At 34.4% G+C, this 22,208-nt stretch overlaps 3 protein-coding genes, 1 non-coding gene and 1 pseudogene across 4 annotated transcripts; 2 read left to right on the top strand and 3 right to left on the bottom strand.

The window, feature by feature from the left end:
* Positions 1,987-5,364, bottom strand: LOC107630076 (pentatricopeptide repeat-containing protein At2g20710, mitochondrial-like). The gene is made up of 3 exons (XM_016333109.2): positions 5,129-5,364; positions 3,787-4,460; positions 1,987-3,240 (listed from the first exon to the last, which is right to left on the bottom strand). Exons 2-3 carry the CDS (start codon positions 4,135-4,137, stop codon positions 2,050-2,052), a joined length of 1,542 nt encoding a protein of 513 aa, XP_016188595.1. The 5' UTR covers positions 4,138-4,460; positions 5,129-5,364; the 3' UTR covers positions 1,987-2,049.
* Positions 5,795-5,867, top strand: TRNAA-UGC. Its single transcript has one exon. It is a non-coding gene; the product is annotated as a tRNA-Ala (tRNA).
* On the bottom strand, positions 7,466-11,384 carry LOC107630079. The gene is made up of 5 exons (XM_016333111.2): positions 11,246-11,384; positions 10,864-10,952; positions 9,516-9,677; positions 9,201-9,349; positions 7,466-7,845 (listed from the first exon to the last, which is right to left on the bottom strand). Exons 3-5 carry the CDS (start codon positions 9,655-9,657, stop codon positions 7,768-7,770), a joined length of 369 nt encoding a protein of 122 aa, XP_016188597.1. The 5' UTR covers positions 9,658-9,677; positions 10,864-10,952; positions 11,246-11,384; the 3' UTR covers positions 7,466-7,767.
* On the top strand, positions 11,263-13,521 carry LOC107630078 (DNA-directed RNA polymerases II, IV and V subunit 8B). The gene is made up of 4 exons (XM_016333110.2): positions 11,263-11,573; positions 12,201-12,358; positions 12,782-12,870; positions 13,195-13,521. The coding sequence occupies exons 1-4, from the start codon at positions 11,498-11,500 to the stop codon at positions 13,304-13,306; spliced, it is 435 nt and encodes a 144-aa protein (XP_016188596.1). The 5' UTR covers positions 11,263-11,497; the 3' UTR covers positions 13,307-13,521.
* LOC107630077 lies at positions 15,361-21,491 on the bottom strand (annotated as a pseudogene).

Here is a 22,208-nt window from a genome sequence, read left to right on the forward strand (position 1 = left end):
TTAATTGCATAAAATAATTAAAATAAATATTAAATTTTATTAAACATCTATAAAAAGTAAACAAAAATACTTTTATTAATCATAAAGTATTTACTTTTTTAATTTATAGATAACTCCGTAATTTAAATAGTATTGTGTTCGCGATAATTTTTCAAGAGCTTCTACTTCTAATGGTACTTACAGCATTAGCAATGGAAGTTGGTTTGCCAATGGTGTTTTAAACATTGTAGAGGGGAAAAAATGAAAATTACCTCTTTTTCATAATAATAATAATAATAATAATAACTTTTTTTTTGCTAATTTTTTAGTGAAGCAATTTTCTGGGATTTTCTAAATAAAAAAGTATAGGTAGACAACAATATTGTTGAACAATGTGAATAATGAAGTTAAAAAAATAAATTAATCTCAAAATTAATTAATGGCATGAGTAATTAATAGGAAAAATTATTCTAAAGGACCGTTAGGAAGATTTAATTATTAAAAAGGACTTTTAATACCAAAATTATTAAGAAGGACCAAATCTTTTTATATAATATTTAAGAAGAAGAACCAAATCTTTTTATAAGGAAATAAATATATCTTTTACAATTTGAGATCACTCCATTTTACTTCTTTCTTCCATTTGAATACATTCTATTATCATCATCAGCTTCTTCAAATATAACTTTGATTGACTCGCAGTTCGTAACCCTCAAACAACTTAAATTCGACAATCTTCCAACCATATTATGAGGAATCACATGGACCAATTCATCACATTTCTCAATGATCAGAGTGTATAGTTTGCCAAAAGAATTTTCATGAGTTTCAGAATTTCATATTTTGCACAAACTCTTTATGTTACCCAATTTGACAGTCTTCAAATTTGGAAAAATTGTAGGAAAAATTATTGTAAAGGACCGTTAGGAAGATTTAATTATTAAAAAGGACCTTTAATATTAAAATTATTAAGAAGGATCAAATCTTTTCCTAATGGTCCTTTACAATAATTTTCCCAAAATTGTATCCTGCTTTTGGTTCACAATAACTAATTGAATTAGCAATTATGCTAATATGCTAAATACATTTCCTGCGTTCAAAGTGCAAACAACTCATTTGAAATTCTTTTTTCCTTTCAAAAATCCTATCAAAGCTGTAGCTAAATGAGTCATTCACGGAAGGGTGTAGAAATTAATGTGTTGTATGGATATATGAATGTAAATAAATAATTAGTAATTTAGGAAGATAAAAAGATTTGGTCCTTCTTAATAATTTTGATATTAAAGGTCATTTTTAATAATTAAATCTTCCTAACAGTCCTTTAGAATAATTTTCCCTAATTAATATCTAGTAATAACTAAATTTAAAATCTATTGTTCATATTGTTCAAAAAAATCATTGGTTACTTAACATAACTCTTTTTAAAATACAGTTTAAGATTTAAATTATCTACTTTTTTTAAATAAAATACAGTTTAAGATTTAAATTATCTACTTTTTTTTTTTTAAGGTGAATCTCTATGTGAAAATGAACGTAGCCCATAGTCGTAGAGTTGTATAAAGGGTTTTCTTTTTTTCGGTTTTTGTCAAAATTTGAACAAAGCATTTTTTTTTAAATCATCTGAAACCGTTTTTTTTTTAATGACAAAAAAAAAACCATTTTTTTTTTCCACAGAAACCCCTTCTCATGGTAAACTACTCTAAACAAAAATGCAAAATGTCACCAGTTAACAAATTTTATATGGATTCAATTCCTTATCATCTTTCCTGTTTCTATAATGATATTCAACACCTTTTTTGGTCGGAAATCATATTCAACACGTACATATTTAAATTTCAGTGTTTTTTTATATGGATAACTATCAATTTAAGAGTTTATACAAAAAATAACCTGGCATTTTACAGAGATGCATGCATAGGTCTTGAATGACAGCAAGCCATTAGGTTGTTAAATTAATAATCCTAACCTACATATACAAAAATGTGTACAACAAATGCAAGACCTATTGCAAGAATTGCTTATCATTGCTGCATCTGTATTCCTTTGGCTTTTGAAACTACATTTGTTTGTTTATGTGCCACAGAACACATCAATTACATGCACATTTGATTCAACATCCTTAATCCAATTCATCAACTTCTTGTGAACGTCAAGGGAGACAAGATCCTTGCTCCTAAGTAACCGTACCAACTCCTCTACTTCCTCCATATCTCCTTTACTTTTCAAGTATTCAAAAATGGCAGCCAAAGATTCCCAAAATTGCATCCAGTGATGCCCCACTTCACAGACAGAAATGGCTTCTTTGATGTATTCAATAGCCATTGAAAAATTACCTTGTTCAATATACCCACATGAGAGATAGGACCAAGTCTTTAAATTTGGCTCTCCGTTGTTTATGATTGTCCAATCAACAACAGATTCAGCTGCCTCCATATTGCCCTTCTTGCTGTAAGCTCCAATAATCAAGTTTGGAATCCGAATATCAAAACCCAGATTTTTAGATTCCCAATTCTTAAATATATTCTCAGCACTTTCAAAGTCATCAAACTTAAGAACTGAAGCAATTACAGCTAAATAAGCTCTACTGTATAACTTCCCATCCGTTGTTAAAATTTTCCATAACCTCATCACTTCTTCTTTCTTGCCTATTGCTGCATATCGAGTCATAAGGAAAGTAAGGGCCACTCTCCTCTTTTTGTTAGTTATGAGCCTCTCTGATTTCTTTAAGACATTAAAAGCTTTATCAAAGAGTCCTTGTTTCCTATAACAATTGGCTGCAATAGCATAAACGGTCCAATCTAAATGCCAGTACTGAATCCAATTATGCTCTAACTGTGCGATAAGCTTGTCAATTCCTTCCGTATTAGAAGTGGCAGCATAAGCACTAATCAGGGTACCAAATGTATAGCTATTGAAATTAATACCCTCTTCTTGCATTTCACATACCAAATTTTCCAATTTGTCATAGTTCTGTGTTTGATAGTAGAGATTAAGCAAAACATTTCTTGACAAAATCGACCCTGCAAAACCCAAAGCTCTCATCTTCTCCATGATGCGCTCTGCACTACCCACATCCCTAGCATGAGCACAGCAATTAAGAAGAGAGCTGTAACATTCTCCAGTTCGTAAGTACTTTGGAATGCTATTAAAATAGAATTCTGCTTCTTCTAATCCATTAACTTTCCCAATCAAGTCTAGTCTTATCGCAAGATCTCCAGATTTATGTTTGGAAAACCCTTTCTCAAACATCCATGACAATACCTGTAGAGATGATTCATGTTACCCAATAGAAGGTAAATGAAAAGGCATAAAAAAGCCAACACACCTACCGACATGGGACAATGCAAAGTTTGTTGCTGTAATAGCAGAAGAATAAAGATAAGGCTATAGAAAGATCCCAAAACTTGAGAGAAAGAAGCATTATTTCGAATCTTAGTCACAAAATCAAATCGACCCACAACTCCCAGGGAATCAAAACAGAGATATACCATTCTTCTATCGTTGAACAAAGTTGTCAACTGAACACTGAGAAATGACACCCTAAAATGCAATTCATTAGTCATTTTTAACAAAGATTAGACCTTCAAAACACACCCCAGTGAACACTTTCAAAATTGTAATGTCTAATTCTTCTAATTCAAATCTCACTAATAATGCTCAAATTTCTTGTATATTCGCTCCAATTGAATATGCAGCTAGATAAAAATTTATCCTATACTATGATTGAATAGAAGGGAAAAAAAAAAACCACAAATTTAAATAATTTAATTAACTATTAAAAGTAATTAGTAGTAGCAAAAACAATACCTCGAGGGCGTTTCTATATCTTCTGCGTGATCTGAATTTCCTGATAACAGATAGGAGTCTGTTGTAGTTAACAGTTCCGCCACCTCTAATCCACTTCTCGATTATCGGAACCACCAAGGACGTCGATTCAGGAGCCGTGAAGATCCAACGGTATAAGTCGCGCAAAGGAAGCTTCTGGAAAAATGGTGTCCTCGGAACTGAAACGACGCCGCTTTGTTCCTTCTTGACTGTTAAGAGGTTGGAGGTGGCGGAGGGCTGTGAAGGAAGCGTAGGGGTTGCGAGAAACGAAAACCGTTTTATAAATTGAAATGATTTACGTGAAATGCTGAGGATTTGTGTAGCATAACTCATCTAATCTAAGAGCCTAGGAAGAAGGGTTATAGTGGAGAATTAGAAACATCTACAAAAGCTTGAGGAAGATGAGAGAGAGAGAGAGAGAGAGAGGAATAAGAAAGAGAACATGTTGGTACAGTTTAAAGGAACACTGAAGAACCGATGTGGCTGAGCAGAGGCTAGTATTGACGCCGGAGCTGGAGGAGGCAGTGTTGCGACGGCTGCGGCTGCAACCACGTTGATAAGCTTGGGTTTAGTTGATAAATTCATCCAAGTTGTTCAAGCTTCTCACCGATCTTGAATTTTTATTCATCCTTTAACAATTTCCGAATGCTCCATTCCTTCATATCAAAATAATCATCAGTCAAAATAAGCATAAATAATAAATTAACTCTACTGAAATTATAATTCATAACACTCATACAATGCACCCATCAATGGTTATGTCATTACTATCATCTATGTGAAAAATAAAATACAATACAATGAAACATCAACTGAAAAATAATGTAATATAGCAGGGGCAGCTGGACATATTCATAGCAGCAGCAAATAGCAAATAGCAAATAGTAAATAGCAAGCATTTGTGTAACAGATTTAACTCAAATTGAAGTCCATAAATTGAGAATACTCAAACACACTCAAATATACAATTAATCACATACTCAAATACAGAGAACACAAATGCGAAAGAGAAGACAAGAACACGCTGAAATATACCAAAAGCTTCATCAGAGCAGCAGAACTTTTCAATAAAAATTCATATAAAAACTTCATCAGAGCAGGTGAACTTTTCAATAAAAAATCATATAACTCCATACAATTTCATATAAAACTGCAACAAAAAAATATACACGAACGCGGAAGAGAAGACAAGCTGCGAAAGAGAAGAGAAGAGACGACAACAGAAACGTGAACATGGAGGAGAAGAGAAGAGAAACATTGGCTTGACAAGGATACACGAAATGAAAAACGTGCCTACGAAGATGAAGGTGTGACGGCGAGTAACCTTGGTCACGGTGGTCCGACGACGGTGACGCGGTGGTGGTACTGGTGGCGACGCCAGGGGCTTGGCTTCAACTGGAGCTCTTAGATGGTGACCTGTGATTGAGATTTGAGAGGAGAGGGAGGTGAGAAGAACAGAGATGCCCTGATTAGAAATAGCAAAAGGGTAAACTTAGAATTATAAATTCAGAATAATATTTTGGGCAGAAATTCGAACTGTTTTAACTGGTTTACTGGTTTATTTGTTCAACCAGTTTAACCGTGATTCAATTGGAAAACAAAATTGAGGAAAAACATGCAAAAATTTTAACAAAGAAAAGTAAAAATTATGAGATACATGGTGTATTTAGATTATAGTTTGCACTTTGCAAACATAAATTTGACCATGATTTTGTAATGCTGATTTTGATCGAAATTAGGTTGAATAGTTCAATATGATTTGTTTTGAAATTTTATTTATCTCAAAAGTAGATATAATAATGTTGTTTGAATTGTATTGACAAAATTTAATTTTGTTTGTAAAATTATTCAAAGGTACTTATAAATTACAAACTTCAGAGTAAAAAGCAAAAACTCCTAACCACATTTTAGTGATGTAACTCACTGCATTACTTCGAAACATCTTCCCTTCACTCTCTTATATTTTCAGTCAAAGCTTTTCAACATGCGTGGGGATGTAGCTCAAATGGTAGAGCGCTCGCTTTGCATGCGAGAGGCACGGGGTTCGATCCCCCGCATCTCCATATCTTTTTTATTTCCATATTTTTTTATTAATTGATTTTGTTTTTTTAAATATATTCATTCTAACAGGCATACACAGTTACGGAAAGCATGGGACTAATCACTAAAATCTTCACAGCAGTGTTAGTAGTTAATCTATAGTCTCCAAAGTTTCTTTGCAAATTCAAATCTCTAATCTCTAAAACCAAACCATAATCTGAAACAGGGTAAAAAGTGACTCCATATAACAATAGCTTCACATCTTTGTCCTGTATGCTGTATATTATCATTGAGTGCTATCGTAGAAGTAATCAAGTAACACATGTGTAAGTTAATGGTATTCATTACACAAATTGCACGTGCCTTCCCACAGCAAGTTGATGCATAATAACTATACAACATATGTTACTGATTCTTACACATTTTTCATTATTAGCAAGTGCTAATTGTTTCAATCTAGTTTGGATTAGAGAGCTTAAACAGATCCTCTCCTCATTTAGACCTACAAAAACTATATCCATATGATAACTATATACAAGGTTGCGCCAGGACTAGTTGCAGTCTCTCATGCAACCAACCCGACAGCCGACACCGGTTGTCCATAGGCCAATTATGTGAGAGCTTTCCCTTATGTGAGTCTATTATTCTCTTCAGTATCTTTTCTTTTGGGATTGGATTTTCGACTTCTTCGTATTGATCTCAAATGGGTTTGACTTGGAAACCATGAAATCCCCATCATCAATGAGTGACTCTTCAACTATCTCATAACCAGAATCTGGTACTAAGGAGAATAAAATATGGTTGGAGAATGCCCACTGTGAGACCAAACTGCCATTGGAGTTGAAAATAGGAAAAAGATTATTCTATGCGCAACAACAACATAGCCTTATTTTACTAAGTGAAAATGAACTACATGAATCAAACGTCATTGTGTCCTAGTATGTATCATATTTGTAGCGAAAATGTTTACATATAACCTTACTTGACCACCTAATGGCTAATTCAAAGTCTTTTTGAACTTTTAAAAACACATTATGCTACGTTATATAGAAATATTTTTACACACTTTATACTATAAGTCTATAATAGTGCCGCATATTCTAAGCCTTCACGTTCCATTTCTATCTAAAGGAGCATGTCGAATTAACTCAACCATGTATGATCATATAACACTAATTGCTTTATGATCTAATAGTTAAAGCTTCCCAGAACCAATTATATCAAGCCTAGATTTTTCTTTCCACGTGTTGTGCAAACTCTCGAGTAAAAACACTTCTCACATCAGAATACACCTGAAAAAGTTGGCATCCATCCACAGCGGAATCATTTTTAACACTTCACCAAGTGCGTCATTTCAACATTTAGCTTAATGCTTTCTAACATTAGGTACTATTATGAATATGTCGTCATGAAGTGTTTTTCTACATCATATCTTTTCTGACTTGAGTTGTTCATCACATCAAAGAGACTAGCACAACACACATTAACTCAAATAAATAAATAAAATAATCGTCGTGTATGTATGACAATAGATTTTGTAGATTACCTTCCCTTCAAGTTAAAAAAAAAAAAGGTGGAACATGTTTAGTAGTTGGTTTCATTGCTTATTGTGAAATTGAAATCTAAAATATTGGGTAAGTTATGACATTTGTACAAAGCACAAGCCCCCCAAATCTAAAGTTATCACATTCATACATAAATCATGCACAACATGCTGTCTAATCATCTTGTGATTAAACATGGAAAATGCCATGACAACCCTGAAGATAAGAAATAACAAATATATTTTTTTCCAGAAGAAACAACCTCACGAAAAAGATGGATAAGGCAATGACTTTCATCATTTCATGCAAAGTTGAGTACTGTCATGCCACTGCGACAAAACGTATATGATTTGGTCATACCCTTCTACTCCAAAACTAATTAGGCTTTCATGGGCTCAGCACGTGGCCTCCATAATCCAAGCCTATATTTGTGTGCATATTTCAATATTAACTTCCTCTGCAAAACCAGAAACTAGGTTTAGAAAGTGAACTATACAATTGTACGTTTCAAGAACAAAAGAAATCAGTATTTCAATCATAACAAAAGGTAAAAAGTGGGTCATCTTAGTCCCAATTAATAAGTCCTAGGATTGACCGAATGAGAACAGTCTCACCACCCACCACCAAGGCACCAACACCGCAGCAGCAGCAACAACACACTCATCCATCTTCTTCATTTCATCCCTACCTTCTTTCAGCCCTTAACCACAACTCCTTAAAATGTCAACTTGAAAGTTGTTATAACGTAATCTACAACAATTTTCAAAACCCCCCTCTCTTCCCTCCGTTTCCTTCCCTTCAAACATGAAACTCATAATAAACACACCCTTAATCTTTAGCTAGTGTATATGTAATATACAAGGTAGCGACAAAACCCAACCACGATATGATGAATCAGCATGATTGCATGAGTTAAGTGACAAAATTAGAAAAGTTAGCACGGGAGGTGGGCCCATAGTGTTAGGAAATTATTTGATTTCCTAACTTATTTGTGGCAATACATATATTAATTATAATCACAAATTATGCTATTTCAAATTAAATGACTTATATAATGATGATCTCATTTATTGTTTTAAATGCTAATTGAATAAGTCATTATTACTTTTGATTTGGAATTAAATGAGAATAAAACCGGATATTATCTTTTGTTCCTTAGATAATTATCTTTTTGAATTTTAGATATATTATCTTTTGGGCTTTAGATACTATTTTATTTGGGCTTAAGGGTTTAATGGGTGCCATGCTCAAATATAAATAGACCTTTAAGGTTTCGGTCCCCAATATACCAAAACCGTCTTTGTTACTCTTTCAGCCACCTAGGAATAAGAAGGCTTTGGTTGAGGAAGATCGAAAGAACCACAAGATCCAAATTCTTTCATCAATTTTCTGAAAGGTACGCTTTCGCATTATGAGATATTTTTGGTGATTTAATATGGATGATCTGGGATATTGAAATTAATTTATTCCAACACATAGGTCATCGGTCCAGAAGGAGAGAAAATCAGAATAAGTGCCAGATGGAGAAAGGGTATCGATAGTATGTTAATTCTCTTAAATTCCCCTCGTCTGTCTTTCACTTTCTGAAATTCTACCTCCCTATAAGTCCCACTCTTATCAGAATTCTTATCTTCTTGTTATTCTACAACATGAATGCAGGTTTGTCCAGTTCAATAGAATGGTGCAGGATGGTAACCTCAAGAAACTAATCTCAAGCTTATTTACTTTTTTCCATTTATATATAACAGTTTATGATGCATCATAATAGGACACGTACGTAGCAAAGAAAGCAAGTAAAGAGCAAAGGATTACATGTTTGCAAGGAATGCCAAGCTTCTTGAGTTTGAGGGTGCGAGTGACGAGAAGCTTCTGGAAGTCACCTAATTCAGATTCAAGTTTCGCAACATGGGATTCAACTCCATTCCCAATTCCCGTTAGAAACTCTGGTATTCCAACCTTCACTGCATAATCAAGCACAGTTGCACAAAACAAACAATCATTCAAATTACATTGAAAGACTTGGTTTTCGAGAGACTAAACACAATAAAAACATATGAAGAGTCCTACGTTGAGGATGAAAATGCAGATGGGTATATACTATATAGCGGGAAATGATAGGTAGCGTACCAATGTATTGGGTTGATTTGGAGAAGAATCTAGAAGAAGAAGAAGAAGAAGAAGAAGAAGAATGATGAGGGAGCAGTTTTGGTGTTGTTGGGGGAAAACTAGAGGCTCTGGTTCTAATTATCCTTTGCAACCATGTTGCCATTGTCGAAGAAGCAAAAACCCCTGTCACAATTCAACAACACCATGCTTTATAGTGGAAAGCGGACCTATATATAATATGTATCATACATAACATTTTAATCTAATAATCTACCAACATATTCATAAGAACATAATCTCAAGGCATCAAAAGGCAAAAAGCCATGGAGTCTTAAACATAAATAAACCATCATAAAACATGAACATAAATACACTAAATCTAATAATCTATTGCAAGATGCATTCTCATTATAAAGTAATAATAGGAAATGCATCCTTCGATTCGTTCTCCAATCCATTTCCTATAAATAAAGCAACAATTTACCCAAATAAAAACAACAACAATCCACAAACAACATCAACAAAACGAAGCAGCAGCAGAAATTGATAGAGCATAATGAAATAGTAGCAACAGCAATATATAATAATAATCCACAATAAAAAATCTTTTTTTTTTGTCCAGTAACAAATCAATTTTACTTTATTGCAATGGCACATTATTAGACATAAATTTCACTTTAAGAGTATATGAAGTTCTTTCGGGATACACATCAAAACTAATAGATGACAATAACCTTATTCTGGGGTTCTATGCTTAAAGTGCAACAAAACCAACATAAAGCCACAGCCACAGTGGTTGAAGACGAGATATCAGCAAGGTTCTAAAAACTAAACCAGACATCGAATCGTTTAGGTTACTATTCAAAAGTTCAAAGGTCTAACTAGTTTAACCGTGGTTCAATAAGAATAACCAGATTATAATAAATTAATATATTAAACCATAAATAAGCACAGAATAACAAAAAGCATACTCTCTGTGTAAATTCAAAAATCAAAACTTCAAAATTATTAACTACAATCTCATACTCCCATAGTTTCATGAAACAACTCTCAGTCTCAAATATAAAAGGCAATACCCACAGGTACTTCATCATTAATATTACTATTAATATCTGAACAAATTAATTAGAGAAAATTATAACGGGACAATGCCAATCTGCAGGTCATTGAACTCAAAAGCCAACAAGGCCCCAGAACCTGATATCTATAACATCACACGTTTACCACACTCAAAGGTAAAATTCCCCCAAAGCATTTTACAGTCTTACAAAGTTCAGGGATTTAGAGTTTACAAAAACCTGATTCTAATTAGATATAATAGATAATAGCTAGATAGATAAATATAATAGATAATAGATAAATAAATAACCTAAAAAGTAGATTGACGAAACCCTTAATCCCTTCTATTCTTACGCGGTTCTCCCACACTTCATAGCATGCTTTACGCCGGTATCCACCCTGCTCGAACAAAAGCAACATCAAAAGGTTATGGAGGGAGAACAAGGTTGCCAATATTGCAGCATTAACGACTACAAAATTTGCATACGCATATTCAACACGATTTAAATGCCACCTATCTAAGAACAAGTCGCATCATTATTAATAATGGCTATGCAAAGATTTGAACAAATGAAAATCACACACACTAAGATAGAAATGCAAACAACTACTACTACTACAACAAAATGAAAGAATCGATAGCTAGAAGCTGGAAATGAAGAATTACTAGCAATGTTTAAGAGCATAGGTACCTGAGTTTTGAGGAGGCGCTGGTAGAAGCTGCTGGTGGTTCTTCTTACTCGTCAAAGAGAACCGGACAATCCATCACAAAATATTAGTGGGCCCAAATCCAAATTTCAAACCCAAATCATCGAACCGGACCAAACCGGTCAAAGCGAACCATTATTAGTTTATTACACGCCAGAGTCCATAGAGTTGAACTGAGTTGAAGAAACGAGTTGGTGGATTTTGCTTAGTGGCTTAGTGCTACCGCTACTACGACGATGGTGGAGGTTCTCTTCGAAGATATCTTTAGAGTTGAAAGATTGAACCCTGATGACAAAAAATTATTTGACAAAGGTATTATTGTTATTATTCAATTTTTATTATTGCTAATTTTTCTCTATAAATCTGTTGCCTTGCTTCCTATTATTGATGAGTTGAAGGTTTTAACTTTAGACGAATTTATTAAGCTGATCGCTACCTCTGTGTTAAAACACTGTTGTTTAGTTGCAGTGTTTTTACGATTAACCTTTTTTTTATCAAGATATATATAAAAAAAAAAACTAAAAATGCAATATTGCATATTTATTTTGTTTTAATTTTTCAGTTAAAATTGTTCTTATTTATTTATATGTTTATTTTAATAAGCTGCATTTCATTGCATTGTGGAGTGTTATTTATTTATTTTTTGGTGCTAGAAAATGGGAGTCCCAGTGTAAAACAGATTTTTATTTATTTATTTTAAATTTAATTTTCTTGTGAAGCTAGCTGATTCTATTACATTTTACTTTGATTTTTTTTAAAATAACTATTTGCACTCCACTATTATATTACTTGACCTCTTTCGTGGTGTTTAAATCCAAAATTTCCATTAAAAAGCATGTTATCTGATGAGTAGGATTATTTGCTCTTATTAGAGACATTATTGTTAGATTTTGTTATCTGTATTTGATTCCAACACCTTGGCTCTGTGTGATGTTGAAGTTACTCGCATTGAAGCAAGGAGTGAAAGGTTTGACATGTTTATGCACCTTGACATCAATTCTGAGTTATATCCATTAAAGGTTGGTCAGAAATTCGCGCTCCTGCTTGTTCCAACGCTTAATCCAGATGGAACACCAGACACTGGGTATTATGTTCAGGTAAATGGTTTGTTCCAAGTTCCAACAATGAATGTATATCTTTTCGTGTGTATTAGACAATGTGAGCATTGAAATCCTAAAGTGTGTGACAATCTTTAGTTGTAGTAACATTGCCATTAGATTTCTGTTTGATAGTTTGGAGCTTTTGTTCATCATAATCTTGGAATTTAGATCACGAATAGAGTTGATGTGGCAAGAGAATGTTTTCTTCTCCTAAGTATATTTCTTGAATGTTTTCTTCTCCTAAATACATCTGATATTTGTGGACTAATAATAGTTAATTACAAAGTCTATAGTTCCCTTTATAATTCATCTGTTTTCTTTGTTCTCATGCTAGTTCTTTTATCCCCCATTACTGATAAAATCAATCATCTTTAGTTTGAGTTTTTCTTACTGAATTCTTTGATTTTCTTTGTTTTCCAGAACAATCGGCTATCATTGGCCGAGAATTTTGAATATGTCATGTATGGGAAGCTCTATAGGGTATCAGAGGGTTCAGGGCGTGAAAAAGCGTAAGTTTAACAAAGATGCTTTTAATAATTAATATAATTCCTGCTTAGTTTGCTTGTCTTGGTAATTGACAAATCACAAATATAAAAGTTGTGAGATAGAAAAATGTGTTTGGATCCAAGGACAGATATACGACATTATCTCCGAGAACACAGTTATTTGTATTTTCTTCCTTTCTAAAGAATGGAGAGACATGTAGAGGATGTTGTTTCCAAGTAGCAGCACCATAGTTAGAGCTGAACTTTATCCAATTAAGTTATAATTCAATGTTGCAGAGTCTTTTACATTTCCCCTCCTTTATATGGTTTATTGTTTTTGAATTATAGGGAGATAAATATTTCATTTGGTGGACTTCTGATGATGTTGAAGGGAGAACCCTCTCAATTCAACAAGTTTGAGCTTGATCAGAGGTTGTTTCTTCTGATGAGGAAAGTCTGAGAAAATTGAAAGTGCATATCAACGAGGATGTAGTGAAACTTTGTTGTAATAATCAGAACCACCTATTTTGTTCATGTTAATGTGATGCTTGTGACCAGATGTTTGGAAATCAAAATATTTTGGTGAATTGATTGTAAGTTAACTCTACGTTTGCCAGTTATCCGAACATGATGGAATAATTTGGTTTAATTTATCTACAAATGTGTATTACTGTATTTTTTAATAGGTATTTAATCTGTGTGCATTGTAAGTGTATATATCTAAAAAAAAAAAAAAAGATTCTCTTATAGCAAAATATCTCCATGATAAAATATCCAAATTCCATAAAAGTTTATCTGTGAAAAAAATAAGAAAAGATGCACAAGAAATGCAGGGAGGACAGAGGATAGTAAGGAATGTTGCAAATCTCTTGACAAATGGGAAAATTTTGCATATGCCAATAGTTACATACAGAAATGGAAAAATGTCTTCACTTATGAGAAAACTTAAGCAACATTTCAAAACTCTTTCCACCTTCTAAGTTAAAAAATTTTAAGATCCTGTGTGTTTTAACTTTTAACATTCTCTGCATTACTACCCTCAGTTCAATTTTCCTTATTTACATTACTTTCATCTTCCTTATTGTGTGTTCTGTTCAGTGCCCTTGTGTTTCTGTGCTACTTTCATGACTATCATTCTTGGGAGTTACTTCCATAGGCCCTAGCTTTGCTTCAAGATTCTTGACAATAGATTTGAACATTCTCATGTCGCGAGCCTCTGCTAACCTGGTGCCTGATGATGCCTGTCATAAAGCGTGTGAATACCGGTTAAACAAAGAAAATTCGGGAATCTATATCCTCAAACAATATTGGAAACCGAATCGTGACTGATCAATTAAGTTTACAATTAAGGCTATTTGACAAGAGGATAACACTAAATTCATGTTCTCTCAAACTCTCCTTTGTTTTTTGGTCTAAACAACTCAGAATCAAACCTGAGATCTATTGCTCAAAGGGAACAAATCACTAGAATCAGCCGAATATCCTAAATGTTATGATCATAAGCTAAATAATAGGTATTCCAACAGAACTGTACTGAAATAAATCAAGAGGTCAATTGCAAGAAACCGTTCTGAAGCAAAATTCTTTTAAGTTATAAAATGAACAAAAGAACATGATACTAATACACTATTCAATCAAGCAACAAATCTGGTCTATATATATTATAGTTTTGTGGTGAAAGAACAAATGAAACTAATCAATAAAATTTTTCAGCTCTAGACCCCTGTTAATGTGTGTCTAGTTAATGTAAATCATAAGTTAAACCATGAGTTCATAGCACAACACAATCCTTTCAGTAGTTCCTCAATAATTAATTTGAAAATCTGTTCAAGTCTTTAGAATGTCATCAAACACAACATTATCCTACTTAAAATTTATACAGCAAAAGTTGTTATAATGCATATCTTGACTAACCTGCATAATTTTTTGTGCATACTATTAACATATTCTTTTCTTTTTTGGTGACTAAACTATTTTATGATCAACATCTTCTCTATAAACCAACTATTTTATGATCAAGATTCAACGGTAATTACAGTGGAATTGTATAATACTCGCCCACATTCGTTAAGAGCTTAGAACTCAGTGAAACTGCCAGGTTATTCAAAGACATATGATTTAACAAAATTTAGTACTGTTTTAAGATTTAATTCAGATAACTTTTTTTATGACCATATTGACAGCAGTAAAATTTATATATAAGGAACCATGAATATCTAATTGAAGATCTATGATTGAACATTATTCTTCCAAAGGAATTAGTTTCTCTTCAAATTACAAAGGTCAGATTATTTACAGAGATTATATACAACATCGTGCACTGCACTAACTTCTGAAATTTCTGAGCTTAAATAAAGGGAATCATTGCCAGAAAGAGATCAATGAGACCTAAATTTGGAACCCCACGCAACATAATACTCCAAAATGTCGAGTTTCCTTTCCAACCTAATTAAGATAACAAAAACTATAATGAGATAGACATGGAAGAAACTAACTTTTGTCAAATGTGAGACATGATGCTAAAGATTATCATAGTATTAACATACAAGAGAAGATACACGAATCAATATCTACAATAGTACCACAGATTCACTAAGAATGCAAAGCAGTGGATCATTCAGTTACATGATGATGATAAAATAAGTGAACAGAGTATACAAAGTGCCCTCAGATACCATGGGATTAGGACTTTGTCAACATCAATAAAGGCAGTGTGCACAGCCCTGTCTCCCCTCTCCACCATTTCTACCCGCTGCCAATTGCCGTGACAGCAAGAAAATAATAATAATAACAACAATGATTGGAGGTATAGTGATAAAGGGAATGCGTAAGAGAAGAAGACGTTGATGATGATGATGATGACGAAGAACAAGTACAAGGTCTAGAGGAACATCAACAAGTACAAGGTCTAGAGGAACATCATAAGTAATGGCAGCACAAGGGAAAGGATCGGTTAATGATGGCAGTGAGAGGAAAGGCAGAAGGAATGGAAAAGGCTTGAATCGTGTTCAAAGTTCCAGCTTCAACAATTTTCATCACAGGGCATATCAAAATACAACATGAACTATACAGATACCATGACAAAGCACATTCTTCATAAAAGCAACAGTTAATTTATTTAGCCAACAAAAAAGAAATGGGAAAAATAAAGTCAGCATAAATGAGAGCATGAGACTGACATTAAGAACTAATAGCATATGATTTGATCCAGAGTTTACCAAAGGAGGGAGTTCAAGAACCAATCTACTCAGCACCTGCAATGCGAAGAAACCTATATTATTCAAAAAGAGCAAGATAATAATATCCATGCAATGGGTTCCAAAGGTTGAATTAATATTAACATTGTGAGGGAAACTCCAAAACCAAATGTAAAACAGCAATGATGTGATAAGACTAAAGAAAATTAGAAACCACAATATTGCACCAGTTTCTCTTCAGCTTCTGTAATGAAAATTTAAGACCAGGAAAGTGCCTTTGATTTAAACCCTTAGTAAGCATTTTTTTTTTTATAAAAAACAAGACCTCAAATCTCATAGCTAAATAAAACTCATCCATGGCTTTTGTAACAGGCTTCATTCTCATCCTTCAATGTCCCATTTAGCCATTTACCCACCGAGGCATATACAAAGAGATTAATTGATTGACGGATATGATTATGATTATGATAATGGTAGTGGTGACGATGGTGATGGTGATGGTGATGGTAATGGAGGTGATGTATGTCCAGTCATGAAGAATATCCATAGAGTTGTTCATTAGTAAACATGTTCTATCATTTAGCAGAATTATTATAATGCGTGATAAAGGGGAAAAGAAAAATTTTGCAGTTAACTATGCATGTGTATAAAATGCAAACTAAAACAATCAAAATTTATGATTCAGAAGGAAAATAAAAGCTTCATCAATGCAGACATTATCCTATGCAATTAGTGAAACTAAATACAAAGGAAAACTTCTGAAGTATTGTAGTTGTTATATTAATAGAGCAGGACAGGGCAGAACTGAATTGAAGCTAGAACATCACCCTAAAGGCCTAAACCATACAACATCACAGCATACAGAAATGTAAGTTCACATAGCACTGCGTGAAGTAGCAGTAGCACTTACAGTACCGAGAAAATGAAAAAAACAGTAACTAAAGAAGATGACATCAATAAAAATCAAAGATAGCCACCAAAAAAGGAAGCAAACTTATATAATCACTTAGCCAGAAAAACTAACAGAAAAACAGAGCCCTCAGATCTCATATAGCTAGCTAGAAATCAGCTAAAGCTTATGCCACTAGCTTTATTCACAGACTTCTTGCACCATGAGGAAGAAATAAATAAATAAATAAATAAATAAATAAATAAATAAATAAATAAATAATTATGAAAGATCGCAGTTCTCAAAGTTATCGAGAGAGAGAGAGAGATTGGTGCAGCTCTAGCTATGAACAAAACCTATTAGCCAGGAGATTGTCTGTCCATCATTGGGCAGAATTAAAAAAAAAATAAACAAATAAATAAAAGAAGAGGGAAAGGGGGGAGGGAGGGACTAATTTGGAACAATTTCTCAAAATTCAATTCTTTAAAATTTGAAGTTGCAGATCAAAGCATGTGGCAAATAAAATTGTATCCAAATGCTCTTAAAATTTTGCAAAGTTTTCTTAAATAAAAAAGGGTACTTTCTTCCTCTAAATAAAGCCAATCTAAACCCTCACTATTAATTATGCAGTCAATTAATAAAAGTAACTTAGAGCTCAGTGCGGCGCATCATCATTCATAAATTAAGTCACTAATTTTCCCTTAGAAACATGACCCCAAAACTACTATATAAACAATCAAATCTAACCAACTAGCTCAAATAGCAGGCAACAGAAGGTAAAAGTATAAAACATAGGAGTGCCCTCAGATCTCATAGCTTAGAACTAATCATAGACCGTTCCATAGCCAGTGGTGTTCATCAAAAGCCTTCCAAAGGATCAGAATCATAATCATCATCATTGCCAAATATATGTATGTGTATGTATATATGCATGCATGTGAGGAGAGAGAGAGAGAGAGAGAGAGAGAGAGAGAGAGAGAGAGAGAGAGAGAAATGGTGGAAGGCAAGTGATGAACTTAACACCACAGCAAAACTGCTCAATACATTTTGAATTGTGCATCATTGGGCAATCACCATTGACCATTATCCAAAGAAAATAACAAAGAACATGGGAAGATAAGGTTTTCTATTTTAACTCAACAGCAACTATGAAGAGAAATGATGCAGGAATCTTATATTAGAGTTATGTAGGTTTTAACTGGACTATGCGCTCAGTCTCTCTTCTAATATATAGAAAGTACAGCTTACACATGCTGTTGAATCATCAGCAATAAGGCAAAAGTAAACACAACCCAGCCACACCAAAATTTAATTCAGAAAACTGAAAAAGTCAAAATGCCAATTTAAGGGACATATCAATCCAAAAAAAAAAGGTTTAATCCATATGTGCGACCTTGTGTATGTATGCATATGTAGCAGGGAGGGAAGCGTTGATATCAAATTTATATAAACCAAATGCACAAACTAGATTATCACACACATACCGCTCAGAATTTCATGAAGTATCATCATCAAACAGAACTTTATAAAACCGTTTCCTTTCCTCGGGGTCAAACAAACCTCCCGGCTTATTGTTTCCATCCTTATCATCATCTGAGTCAGCATTTTCGCTTCTTCTCCTCCTACACCTTACTTCATCTACTCTAGCCAAAGGAACACCTTTCTTCCTCCTCTTCTCCATATTTATGAGACGCCGCCTCTGATTGTACTCATGAAGCCCTTCCTGCATCAGTCCCCAAATTTCTCCTTCACAACAACCAAAGGATCCTTTTCAACAAGTTTAGACCCAACATACGCCTCCCTAAGAAAAACTGTGTAAATCTGATATTTGTTGGAAACATAGAAAATCCCAGGGTGCTTGAGCAACAACACATTCAACCTATCAGGCAAAGCAAACTCCCTCCTAAAATGACCCAACTTCACTATTGAGGCTTTCTTCCAAAGAGTCAAAGACAACACCTCATGTACCAATCCCACATTCCTCTTCTCCATCTCTTTCGATCCTTCCACCAATTCCCTATGGTCCATGTAAGGCGAAAAGTAAGGAACCAAATCGAATTCACGGAATCTCTCCCATGATTTCACCCAACTGAAAGGCAAAGAACACGAGAACGTTGGCCTTGTATTGCCGCTCCTCCTGGCTGCAGCCTCCACTGTGGATACAGCAAATTCAGGGTCCCAGTGAACCAATTCAATCTCCATAGAGCTCCTCCTCCCACCCTCATTAACAACACGGAACAAATTCGGGTACTTTGCAACAATCCTAATCACGTAATCATTGGGAAATCCTAAATTCCTTTTCAGCTCGTTGATTTTTAGAACATTAATCCTCTTGTTGACGCTCATCATAAGTAATTTTGCTAACCTGCAAACGAAAGCATTTTCTTGAGACTCCCTAACAGATTCCTCCTCTTCGACAAGGCTCATCATGCGCTTGGAGAGGTGACAGCGGTGTTCATCGCCGGTGAAAGTAACGTCGAAGCAGGAAGGCTACTTGTGGAGCCAGTTGAGGGCTTTGCCTTTGAGGTCAAGGGTTTTCAACTTCTTCTGAAGGGATGCAATGGGGATCTCTTGGTTTGGATAGTGGAGGATGATGTTCTTGATCTGGTTGTTGCCAATCCAGCGGCGGTTGCGGGAGAGCACGGATTCGAGGTCTGGATCTTTCTTCATGGACCACAGGGAGAAGGTTCGGTGGAGAAGAGAAAGACATTGTAGTTGTTGTAAAGACGGAATCAATGGACCACGACGATGAATAAGTCTTGTGAGCATGTGATTTGGTCTATTGAGACGAGAATGAATGTGACAAATGGTTTGAAGTTGCGATAGGGTTCATCGTGGTCCAGAATCAATTCCAATTAGGCAATTAACAATCACATCGTAGCAACGAAGCCTATTAACAATCAACAATCAATTAGAGACAATTAACAATCAATTCTAACAATGGTAATTTCAGGGCCCTCCTAATTAAAATTGAAAATAAGGTGCATCCCTATTATTTATATTAGTAGAATCATAATATCATAACCACAAAATAACATTTTCTTTCCAATTCAAAATTAGCAAACCAACCCAAAATCAGCAATCGACAGGATAACTAAATTAGTAATTAGCAAACTTCTCATTCAACAAATTGACAAATTCAAGTCTCATCATAAATTCATAACCAAGCAATTAATCAATTACATTTCATCAAGGTTGCAAGAACTGAATCGATCATACCGGTTTAATTAAATATAAAATAAAATTATTAAAAATTTAATATAAATTTAAAATATTTAAAAAAAACAATATCAATCAACAACAAAATTACTTCAAAAAATTTAATAAAACACCATCATCAACTATCATCCATCAAAATTTAAGAGAGCAGTGAAACACCATCAAACAAAATTATTCAAATCAACAACTATTCCAGTTTCATAAAAATTATAAAAACCAAAAACTTAACAACAGAAGCAGACACAGCATTATTCTCCCTAAGTTCAGAATAAACAAATCAGTACCACCATCAATAACTCAGAATTAAAAAAATCAGCAATCAACAACTCAGAAATCAGAATCAATAAAATTAACAAAATTTAACAATGCAGTGAAGTACCATAGCTACTCAATAATTACTCAATAGTTACTCAATCAATTGCATGCTTTCTGAATCAGATTTCTGTGATTCAGGGACACATACAAAATACAATAAACTGATATAAATTGCTTTCTCAATCAATTGCAGACAATTGGGGGTGCAAGAAAGCAAGTTAGAGCGAAAACTTTCATGGCGAGGGTAGGGGATATAGAAAGGATAGAGATGATATAACTAGCGACAAATAAAGTGAGAGAGACCAAGAGTTACAAGGCCATGCACCCTCCGGGCACCAGAATAAAACTCTGTAATATTGTCCACAAAAGTGCGAGAGAGTTTAGGATTTGTTAAATTGAGGCAGCGGTTACCGGCAGTGAGGGAGGAAGGGAGGTGACGGCACGGCGAATACTCCACCGCCGAGCAGAGAGAGACGTCGCAGTGAGAAAGAGACAGAGAGAGCTCGAAGAGGGACAGGGCGACGGAAATAGCTCCGTGCGACGCCGAGGAGAAGAAGGTCGAGGAGAAGCAACAGACCTTCCACAGGCAAAGACAGACACGGGCTCGACGACAAGGACAGAGCAGCCGACGACGAGGACGAGCCAACCTTCTGCTGATTTGCTCTGATAGGGTTAGGGTTGGTGAGTGGAGCTTTGGGCGTTTCAGCGTTTGTGAGAGATTCAAGGGGGAGGGGGACGGGTGATTTGGCATCTGGGCTGACGGTTTTTTTTTTAATTTTTTTTGGGTAGCGAACCGGGAGATTAAAAACCGGTTCGGTTCAGTCGATTTATCGGTTAATCGCTCGTTCGACCAATTAAGTAACTTTCGGTGGTCCTCCAACGAGAAGAGTATGGAGAAGCTAGAGGCACTGCAACGGTCATTCTCTTTATGTTTACAACGCAAAAAAACTGGCAGAATATAAGGCTCGATAGGGAATAAAACCGCCGATGACGAGCACCCAAAGGACGGCAAAGCTAGAGCAGAGACACGAGGAGCGAGAGAGGCGAGGGGGCGCGAGGATGACACGAGCAGGAGATGCGCAATATTAAAAGTAATGAACTTTCACTAACTATATTGACGACGTGATTTAATTGAAGTAAAATAGCGGAATCTATGTATAATAAAAACGGTTTAGTTAATCTGTGTGATAATGGCATTAGTTAAGGTTGTTAATAATAGAAAATTTTAAATATTTTATTTTTTTGGATATGCAAAGTTTGTGTGTGTTGTGCGTAGTTATGGAGAATGGACTAGACATGAATGTGGGATGAAGAAATCGGACCATTCGATTTCTTTGTTAAAAAAACTTAGGCCCACAAATTAGACGATCTGATTTGTGTGGGAGAGAAAATTTTGAATTTTGGTGTATCTAATCGGATCGTCCAATTTCAATACAAATTTTTTTTTATTTCAAAAAAGTCAAATCGGACCGTCCAATTTGATTATTATATATTTTATTTAAATCAGTCAATACAAATCGTTGGGTCTCATTTGTTATATATATAAATAAGTGTGTGTAAGTCGTATACGAGTTACCAGATCTCCTCTCCTTCTTCTTCTTCTTCCTTCAACTCCTCCACCCAGATCTATCTCTATCATTTCGTATGAGGTAAAAAAATTTACAGTGAAGTTTATATTCATGTGAGTGAGAAAAATTGATGATAGAGTCCTATTAAAAGTATATTATTTTGGTCAGATTTTA

Source organism: Arachis ipaensis, chromosome B03 (genome assembly GCF_000816755.2).
Source record: "Arachis ipaensis cultivar K30076 chromosome B03, Araip1.1, whole genome shotgun sequence".
Lineage (NCBI taxonomy): Eukaryota > Viridiplantae > Streptophyta > Magnoliopsida > Fabales > Fabaceae > Arachis > Arachis ipaensis.